Source organism: Puma concolor, chromosome D2 (genome assembly GCF_028749965.1).
Source record: "Puma concolor isolate L17-30 chromosome D2, mPumCon1.1.hap2, whole genome shotgun sequence".
NCBI lineage: Eukaryota > Metazoa > Chordata > Mammalia > Carnivora > Felidae > Puma > Puma concolor.
In genome coordinates this window covers 33588617-33598955 of record NC_141677.1, presented here as the reverse complement: position 1 = coordinate 33598955, position 10339 = coordinate 33588617, and the positions used below count along the sequence as shown (strand labels likewise).

At 55.1% G+C, this 10339-nt stretch overlaps 1 protein-coding gene across 1 annotated transcript; it reads right to left on the bottom strand.

The window, feature by feature from the left end:
- Positions 1–2076: 2076 nt before the first annotated feature.
- On the bottom strand, positions 2077–10080 carry CHST3 (carbohydrate sulfotransferase 3). Its single transcript, XM_086679937.1, has 2 exons — positions 9855–10080; positions 2077–8351 (listed from the first exon to the last, which is right to left on the bottom strand). Exons 1-2 carry the CDS (start codon positions 9992–9994, stop codon positions 7052–7054), a joined length of 1440 nt encoding a protein of 479 aa, XP_086536063.1. The 5' UTR covers positions 9995–10080; the 3' UTR covers positions 2077–7051.
- Between the last annotated feature and the right edge of the window lie 259 nt (positions 10081–10339).

The window sequence follows — 10339 nt, the reverse complement described above, 5'->3', positions numbered from 1 at the left end:
CCAAGCTCAGATCAAGAGTGTCCTGTGGTGTTTATGCGTGGCCTGCTCCCACAGGGTCCCCACTCTCTGTGGGGGTCACCACACCTTTTGGGTAATGCTGCAGAGGCCCTGCAGGTGTGGGCTGAGTTAAGGAAGCCAAGGGCTAAGGGTTTCAGGTGACCAGGAGGTTTTACAACAGTAGCGTAGATGCCTTAGGGCGTGAACTTTGACCCACAGTGCCCTGGAGGCTGCTATGATCTCCACAGACCAACTCTTTTGCTTCCGCCCTGCAGCTCCGTGAGAATGGTGCCGAAGGTGGGCTGGGGCCCTGAAGCTTGTTCCTGAACGTTTTCTTCCCACCCTCTTCACCCACGACCTTCTCATCAGCTTATCATAGCTTTTAGTCCTATATGCATACATTTGCAGGTTTCCAATGGCTACAAAGTGTTCTGTAGAATGCCAGAGTCTTGAAAATGTTGTTTGGTAAAAAAAAAAAAAGTTTCCATGATGAAAGAATTCCACCCATAAAAATTGTTCTGAGTGAAGTCTGGTAAGCTGGGGCAAAGGAAAGCAGGACTTCTCAGAGCCTTTAATATGTTAATGGGCACTGTAACTTCCTAAGAGCCTCTAGGTGATCACGGTTCCTCCAAACATACTTGGGGACACACGGATGCAGACTCCAGTGCTGGGCCTGCTGTAGGCAGATGACACGGGTCCCTGCTGGTGATCCCACTGCTTCCCGGATGGATCCAGCTGACTGTCACTCCCTCAGAGACTCCCTGGGTATTTGGCTCCTTCCCAGGGTTGGGTAAGTTGGGACGTAGTGGAGGAAGATTCGGGAGCTCAAAAAGGGTCTGAGAGTGGAGAGGAAAGATGGTTCCAAGCCTGACTGGTGACTCAGGGGGTGAGTGGGTGGAGAGGTCTCCAGGCTTCTCTGCTCTATGATTATGGCAATTTGTTTCTCCAGGAGGTCATTTGTGGTAGGAAACATAGCCCAGAAATTAAACTAAATATACCCAGTGCCCAGAAGACTGGAGACAGCAATGGCACCTGGCTGGTGGGGGGGTGGGGGGGCGCGGGGGGGGCGGAGATACTGAGGTTGGAATGTCATGGTACAGGCCTGTATTTTAAGGATTGGGAGGAAAATGGTTTGAGGTTTCCCCCCCGCCAAGGCCTGGCCTGGGTGAAATAGTAGAGGTACATGTCTGAGTTTGGGGGAAAGGGTCCCGTTCCTTCATATTATGCCTCATTCTGTTGTGACCCCCCTCATTCCCCTCCTCTTTGCTCACCAATGCTCAGCCCTTCTCTGCTTCTTCATGGTTGCTCCTGTCCCCCCCCCAAACCCACACGGCTTTACCAGCTCTGTCTTCCTGGGCTCCAAAATGAACCTTCTCCCTTCTCCTTGGGGAAATGCCTACCAGGTGGCCGTTAGAAGACACAAGGGCCAAAGTCTAATTCGCACCGAAGTTATCACGACTGATAGAGCAATGGAATAACAATTTCCAAGGACTTCATTACATTTCTGAGCTGATGTCCTCGTGTGGGTTTTGAGACCTTGTGAAGGTCAAGGGAATCTTAGGTGCCATTTCAACATGTGAAGCGGGTCAACACGCAGGTGCTCTGGGTGAAAGGGCACTGTCTACTCTTTCAGCTGAATTTTGGAACAGTTGCTGTAAACCACTGATTACACTCCCCATTCTCAAGGAAACTAGGGCTCAGATAAGGAAAGTGACCTGTCCAAGGTCATGGGGCCAGAAGTGGCAAATCTGGGACCTGTCCCCAGGTCCCCTGGCCTCTAGCCAATGCTCCTGTCTCTGCCCTGTGATTCCTAGGTATTCATGACTCGGACCTCACCCTTGCAGCTGGCTCCGAGCAGTCCTCACCGGCTCTGCCATCCTGGTAACAAAAACGACCATCATCAACCGCCCCCTGCGCTTCGCCAGGCTTCCTTCCCTCTGTCTGTCACTCTTGGGGGCCTACCTCTACCCTGCTTCATGTGAGAAGTCACCCCTTTTCCTACTGCTGCTAATTTTTTCTTGTTAATTTTTGATTGCTGCTGAGAACAAGTGCAAAAGAAAGGCGGAGACACACTTCAGATTTTGCTCATTGCATGTTTTCGTTTTTAATTAAATAAGTCAAGTAAGCCATCAAGTGATGGGTTCACATTCTGTTCCGCAAAGCAGACCCTGACCGGCGGTGGCCGCCAGCTCTCTGAAGGGCAGCCCCTGCGTTTCCAGGAGATGGCAGATTGTAGCCACGGCAAGGACATCTGGGACACTGATGGCAAGGGGGCGGGAGCAACGTACACACCATTATGTACACACCTTGGCCACACATGGCCACGAAGGGAGTGTCCCGTACCACGTGGCCATGAAACAGGACACAGGGTCGAGGTCTTGGCAAAAAAGACAGAGTTTGCAGGATCCAGGAGGGAGCAGGGGAGCCAGGCGAACTTGGCCTGGAACATACAGACGAGACGGAGACTCCAGGGGTGCCCAGTTCAAGCCCAATGGTAGAGGAAGCAGGGTATTTTCCCAAATGAAATACCTGGTCTACAGTATGAGCTGGGTCCATGGGGCTGGCACTGCATTCATATCCGTGGAAACACATACAACCAATTCGTCCCCCAGGCACATAGTCCTGGAATGACAGAGGACACGGAGACCAAAGGATCTCAAAGCTCTTAAGACATCTGAATTTGCCAATTCTGCTTTAGTCCTTTTGAGGTAAAGAGCAGCTTCCAGTATTCCTGAAACTGTGGGCAGCGGAGAGGCGATATGGTTGCATTCGGGAAGCCCTGGGCCCTCTGCCTCTTGTCCAGCTGGACCACGTCCTGGGAATTTTCACTAGCAAACCCACCAACCTGGGACCCCTGGATTTCAGCGGGTGCTCCTTTCACTTAGTACAGATCAGCAAGGCCTACTTGGTTTCTGCAGACATGCTTCCCCACCCCCACCTCTCCCCAACCCAGGAAGCCATCCCCCCAGGACCTGCCTTTGTTCTCAGCCATGGGATTGGGAGCGAGGGATGGCCTCAGAGATGCAGCCGTCTGGTCTTCTGCTCCTGTCCTCCATAATCCAGGCCCTACAGGCAATTAAAATAGGCCCTAATGTGCGAGAGGACCACCAGGGCTGGAAGAGACCTTCCGGGTCGGGACCAGACCACCTGATGCTTCCATCTCTAGACCAGGCCCCCTTCTTCTGGGACAGGGATCCCCTGACCTCCTGTTGGATCTCACTCATCATCAGACAGGGCAAAGGACAGGACAGAGGTGGTGGGGAAAGATGTCACTGGAATGGGTTGGGTGGGCCCTCTGCTCTCAGGGGTCCGGTCGGCAGCTGCCCCATTAGACCGGCCTTTGGCAGTAGCTTCCAGGCTGAGCACGCTGGCAGATGGGGAGTAAACTCTTCAGTAAACTTTTTTTTCTATTCATTTAGTTATTTATTTTCAAGTGTGTGTATCACATAAAGGGACCAAAGGCTAGAATTTGTTCATGTCTCTCAATCTCAGTAATAACTTGGTGATAACCCACTGCGGGAGGTGGGGGTGTGCCACAGAGTTGTGAATCTGCTTTCTTTCCTCTCTGTGGGGACTCAGGAACCCTGCTCCCCACCGACTGTTCCCAAAGACCCCTGCCCCCAACCTGGTGCCCTCATCCTCTCCGAGGTTTACAAACAAGGCCAGAGGAGAAGCCAGGAATAGGCAGCAGTGGTGACAGCCTGTGGGTGTTAGACACTACCCTGTCTCACCAAGGCCTGGAATGTTCTGAACTATTTATATAGGCCGGGCTAAAGAGGTCTTCATCAAGAAAAAGAAAATGAGTAAACACTCATTGCTGAATGGGCCTCTTGTTCCCGGGAAGCCGGCAGCCCCAGAGGTGAGGCCTCAGCTGCTCCCTCTGTCTGCGGGCAGGTGGACGCCATACAGGGGAGAGGCTCCTGATGGAGCAGTAAGAGTAGAGAAGCCCGGACTGGCCTCACTGGAAAAGGAGGCACTGGCCCAGCTGGACCACCTTCCTCAGCCCAGCTGCCTGCTGAAAACCACAAGTGCGTAACTCCAACCAGGCCCCCCATAGAATAAAGTCAGTAGTCGCCCCCACCCCGTCCTTCCCCAAACCCCGAGGGTTCCCGGGAGCATTGCCGAGTCCCAAGGCAACACTCGCTTGAGTTGTGCCCTGTTTCAGACACCAGGGCAAAGGTAATACAGCAGAAAGGGCCTTAAATGCCGCATCTTCAAATCAACAAGAAGAAACCAAGGTACCTCCCTAAACAACACCCTGGGGCCAGCACAACTCCGTGCCCTTGGTTTTAGTCTTGTGCTCTGAATCGTCTTCGAGTGTCCTTGTGTGTATGGAGTGAGTCAACGGTTTCTAGTATTATTTTGTCTTTCTTGATTTGGGTACAGCTTTGCGTCCCTGCAAAAAATAAGGTATTTTATGTCTCTTCTTTGTCACAAAATAAATAAATTAAGTCAACTTGCAGTGTACAAATTGTCAATGTCCTGAGAAGTCCCAAAGGTCCATTCTCCGCACAGTCCTCGGAGCTCAGGGGTGGAGACCTTGGCCGCAGAGGCATAGGAAGGAAGGAAGAAGTTTGCTGTCCACACCAGGAGGGCCCCAAGAAGAGCCCCAGATGGAGGTACCTGCCTCCGTCCCTGCCCCAGCCCCCACCAACCACAGGTGGGGAACCGTGTGGGGAACAGTGTGGGGAGGGGAAAAACAGCTAGTGCTTCCGGGCTTCCAGAAACATCCTGGTCTGTCTCTGCCCCAGGGTCAAGTTTTCAGAGCTGGAGTCCCTTTGGACCCCAAATCAGAGCCAGCTCCCTGCACAACTTATTTCGGGACTGGAGAGCCTAGACTGGAGGCCTCCTTGAACGACTTGAAGTTCATGGAGACCCAGCAGCTCAAATGTGGTGATTGTGAGAGACCCCACAAAATGGCTACAGTCCTCACCGTCTCAAACAGCAGCTTGTAGCTGCTGGGCAGACACACTCCTCCCTTCCCCACGGCAGCACCAGCTGGACTCAGATCCTCTCTTTCCCTCATGTCCATATTACTCAATCCAAAACTCAGCCCTCTGGGTTTGACAACAGGATAGATCTGACATAGAAGTTGTCCAGGAAATCAGAAACAGCCCTAGTGAACTGGGGCAGCTCTTCGAGTTCTGGGGTGGACTGAGCTCTGCTCCCCAGTTTGGGCTGGGGGTAGAAAAGGACCTCCACTGTGGGGGCATCTGCTGCTTGGCCTAGGCCCTGCCCCCCCCAGGAAATGCATTTGGACCTGAAAGAGATGTTCAAATCTGGCCTCGTCTCAGGGAGAGGATGAGGGCTAATTTATGTTGCTTCTGGACACACAGCAAAGAACACTGGTGGTTTCTGAGATTCGTTCCACATGGGGTTCAAACAGAAACGCCCGTGGGGCACTGTGGGTTGCCATGTGGCCGCCCAGGCTCTGGTCCTTCTGGGAAAAGGCTCTTCCTCCTCCTCCTCTCCCTCCAGCAAGAGCCAGAGTGCTCCCTGCTGGTCCTCCCAGCCCCCTAAAGCCCAAGATTGCTGTCACGCAGCACTTCTGTAGAAACAAAATAAAAAAACATAGCCACAAAACAAGATACCAAACTATAAATAACTTTAAAAAAAAAAAAAAACACCCAGATAAAATACCCAGCCTACCCCAAGTTGAGCAACACTTTTCCCAGGGCCCTAAAAGGAGGAATTACAGATACGAACATGTAACCATGGTGACCAACCATGAGGCTGACCTCTGTCCCCTGTCTTCTCGGGGGAGGGGTATCCTGATGTGACTTCTCCCCCAGGGGCACTCTGCACTCTTCTGGGCCCTGCCCCACACGAGGCCTGGCCAGAAATGGCAGGACTCCTCAGCTGCCTTTTGCCTCCAGTCAGACCTGAGGCAGCCTTCAAATATGGACTCGCTCTCAGGGAGCCAGTGGAGCTGGGACGGGGCCTTTGGGCTGCAGTCATGTGAGGACTGGCCACATCATTTCAAAACATCCTGCCTGCCAGCAGAGAGGATGTGCGTGGGCCAGAGGAGGTAGCCAGGAGAATGTAAGGCGGGCAGGGGCCGCAGACTCGGAGGTTCTGTATCCACCGCTCAGTCCTAAACCTGGTCAGAACAGGGTCATGGCCCATGACTGTGTTTCCTTCCATGTCCCTAAATAATTCTAAACATGTAATTAAAGGCTGCTCTTCAGGTGTGTGATAGTTCAATTCCGTGGGCATAAAGCAACAGGGAAGCCTGTGGTGGGTATGTGCGTAGGTGTGTGGACTTGTGTTTCTATGATGTTTCTGTGTCCGTGTCTGGTATATGTAGGTACCTGTCTTTTACACGTGTATGTGTGCTTTGTAGTTCTACGCAGGGCTGGTGTCAGTGACCCGCACAGCGATTCCATTCATGAAAATACTGAATCATTCTTCGTTGATAAGCCCTAGCTGTCATCCTCTGACATTCTGGGCTGTTCCAGCCCCTCCCCTCAGACCCATGCAGATTCCACACTGGATTGTGTAGAAATCCAGAGACTGACATGTGAACAGTGAGTACAGCAGAAGGTCTGACTGCGGCTGGTGGGTGCCCAAAGCCCCTTCGGGTTAAACATCTGGACTCTGGCCCACGAGGTCTACAGGCATTTATGTAGTTTTGGGTGTATGCTTGTGTGTGTGTGTGTGTGTGTGTGTGTGTGTGTGTGTGTCTGTGTGTGTGAGAGAGAGAGAGAGAGAGACACAGAGACAGTGACAGAGAAAAAAAGGCTTGTCAAAAGTTCCAGGCCTGCGGGGAGCCTGCTCAGGAGACCGCAGCCCCTCAGGTCTGGGTCTGGCGGCCCTCACGGACGGGCACTGTCCTGTTCTCGGCGAGAGACCCCGGGCCCAAGGCTGCAGTGGGGGAGCTAGCTGGCGGGGGGCCTACTTCTACGGCGGAAGGGCGGCCTGCCCCGCGCGTGGCCGCCGCCCGCCCGCCCTCGGCGAGAGCCACCGTGTCACCGCCCGCGGGGCGCTAGGGGGTGGTGCGAGGAAGGCAGGGCGGGCCTTTCACAAGGAGGGGCGCGCGCGGCCGCCGGCCCCCCTACGTGACCCAGAAGGTTCCGCGCTCCTCCAGCAGGCTGACGGAGCGGTTGGTGAGGGAGGCGGCGTCCCGCGCCAGCCGGTAGCCGAACAGGTGCATGGCCGGGGCGCAGGCGGCCTGCACCACCTGCGCCAGCTTGAAGGGCATGCTGAAGCGCCACTTCTCGAACTGCTCCGAGGAGTTCTTCTGCGTGGAGTAGATGCCGCTGCCGTCCTGGGCCGCCTGCGTGTTCCTCCGGATCCAGTCCTCCACCTGCGCCGTCAGGGGGATGCCGGCGAAGCGGTACATCTCGCGCGCCTTCTGCAGCGGCCAGCGCGCCACGTCCTCGTAGCGCACCAGCATGTAGCGGCCGCGCAGCCAGGCCGGCTGCCGGAGGCCCAGCTCGGCCGACAGCCGGATGCTCTCGCAGTTGCCCCTCAGCCGCTGCACCTCCTCCTCCCCCAGCCGCGCCTGCCCCTCGGCCAGCCACTTCTTCCAGCCCTCGTACTTGCCGGCGAAGGCCACCATGCGGGAGGCCAGCACGGCGCGCGGGTCGCGCACCAGCTGGATGACGCGCAGGTCCAGCCGGGGGTCCTCGGCCAGCGGCTGCAGGAACTCCAGCTGCCGGATGCGCACGGCCTTGAGGGCCATGTGCTCCTTGCGGCGGCAGGCCTCGGCCGCCAGCGTCACGTTGAGGGGCCCGCAGCGACGGTTCTTGCAATGGTACTTCTCGAAGACCTTCTTGACGAAGGGCGTGCACACGGGGTCCTCGCACAGGGAGCGGCTGGAGCCGCGGCGGAACATGAACTGGGTCAGGTGGTCCTCCGGCAGGGGGCTGATGAAGTGCTCCAGCACGTACAGGTCGCACAGGAACAGCTGCTTGAGCACGTCGCGGTAGACGAGCGCCGAGCCCGCGGCGTTGGCGCCTCCCGACTCGAAGGACACGGTGCGCTCGATGTGCCACAGCGGCTCGAAGAGGTAGAAGATGTTGCCCTGCTGGTTGAAGAACTCGCCCACGAACGAGGAGCCGGTGCGGGTGGTGGCCATGAGGAGCACGTGGCGCCGCGGCCGGGCCTCGCGGGGTCGGGGTGGCTCCTTGGCCTTGGCCTCCGCCTCCCCCTGGGCTCCGGCGGCGGCCTCCGCTGCTGGCTCTACACCCAGCTGCAGACTGAGGTTTCGCAGGCGGCCCTGCAGCTGGGTGAAGGCTGAATCGAGCTCGCTCAGGGACAGAAGGGACGCATTGTCGGCCAAGATGAGGGCTGGGTCGGTGCTGTTGGCGTCTGCCAGGGGTTGTGGGATCTGCTTCAGCCTGTCTGACACCCTGGGGGGACAGAGGGAAATCGGAGTCAGTGAGTGACGGGGAACTCCATCCCTTGGGCACCCCTAAGCAGCCTGCAGGGCTGATCACCCAAAGCCTGTCTTAGCTGGGTTTCCCCTGAAGCAGACCGTGAGGCAAGGGTTTGGGTGTGAGTAGTTTATTTAGAACATGATCACAAAAAGAACTGGCAGAGAGGCAGAGAAGAGGGGTGGGAAGAAAAAAGTCAGTCTAGGGTGAGCGGGCTGTCCCCGTGAGCAAACCAATCCCACTGGGGCACCTGGGAGGACGCACCTGAGGATTCTCTTGCCTAAGGGATATGAAGCTCCCAGCTGGCCTTGGCTGAGGGCTGCTCCCAGAGGCATTTACTCCCTGCATTCCTGGCTTGCCAATGTACAGGTGGAGAGAAAGTTCTCTGGTGGAGAGCTGCAGAGGCTTGCAGCAGGATCCCGTGGGCACGAACTGGAACAGTTCATGCTGAGAAACTCAGGTGGGGCAGTGACTGCCTGCTGCACAGTCCAGTTCCTAATCTATCCATGTGGCTGATGCTTTCTTGCAGGGGTTGTGCTGGGAGAGCAGGTCTAAGAAATCTTTGTACTCTGCAGCTCACCAGCCTGCTTTGTAATCTGCAGGCTCACCAGCAGAGGCACTTACTGCACACAAAGGTACACTGCCAACTCCACGCGGCAGCATTCCCAGTGTAGCTGAGGTGAGTGCACACCCCTGGCGTTTAGCAATACACAACCTGAACAACTGCACATGGGAGGCAGCACATGGTAGGCAGCCCCACCTACCAGGTATGTGTACCAGAACCCTGCCTTTCCATGGACTCACCCTCATCCATGGCTTCAGGCTGGTATAGGAGGTGTGCTGATAATGTGAGGCTTTATCCTAGCCAAGAAGTAAATTAGTAATAATAACCATGGTCAGCAAATACTAGAAACCAACTGCGCACCAGGCGCTGAGTTAATGTTTTACATTTCCTCATTTAATCTTTACCAGGAAGACCCCATTGTTAGCCATATTTTTAAAATATTTATTTACTTTGTATGTGTGTGTGTGAGAGAGAGAGAGAGAGAGAACAAGTGGGGAAAGGCAGAGAGAGACACAGAGAGAGAATCCCAAGCTCTGAGCTGTCAGCATGGAGCCCAATGTGGGGCTCGATCCCACGAACCATGAGATCAAGACCTGAGCCCAAATCAAGAGTCGGACGGAGCCACCCAGGTGCCCCATCGTTACCCATATTTTACAGAAGAGGAACTTAAGACAGAGAAAGTGATTTTGTCCAAGCTGTCACAGCTAGTGAGGGCCGGAATCGGGATTCCAACCCAAGTTGCTTGAATCCAGAGCCCAAGTGTTACCCCGGAGCAGTGATGAGGACGTGCGCGTGACCCACTGCCTGGGCAGAGGAGGGGCCTGGTGACGACTGGTTGAAGAGCTGCCTTTGTAAGACATAGAGCCTCCACCCACCCCTCCCTGATAAGGAAGACGTGTGCTGGCACCCCTCACCTTGATATGATTTTATTTTCCTTTTCAATGAAGACAAAAACCACCACCACAAAAGCCAGGAAAAGGGCATATTTGCTCTTCATCCTCAGGCTGTGCAATAAGTCCCGGCAGTCCTGGGGGAAAGCGAGTCCTTTCTCCATGGGGAAAGAGGGGGCCCGTGGGCGCTCAGCTCAGGAGCATCGCTCAGGACCTGGCTCCGCGTCTTCAGGTGGGGGACACCCTTGTCCTGTGAAGAGACAGGTGGTCAGGACACCCTTGTCTGGAGATGAGGAATGGAGAGGGGTTTTCCCACCAACTTCTGAAGGTCGTGGCCCTGCTTGGCAGCCAGAACCCCAGAGCCACTCTCCCATAGATGAGAGAGCAAATCAAGTCATTTAAAACGCTAATCAGCCCTTTGATTAATTCCTCCCACTTCCATGAATTTATCCTTTGACCTCACACATAACTCAAGGGCAAGTGCATGGAAGAGTGTTCCATGTACTATA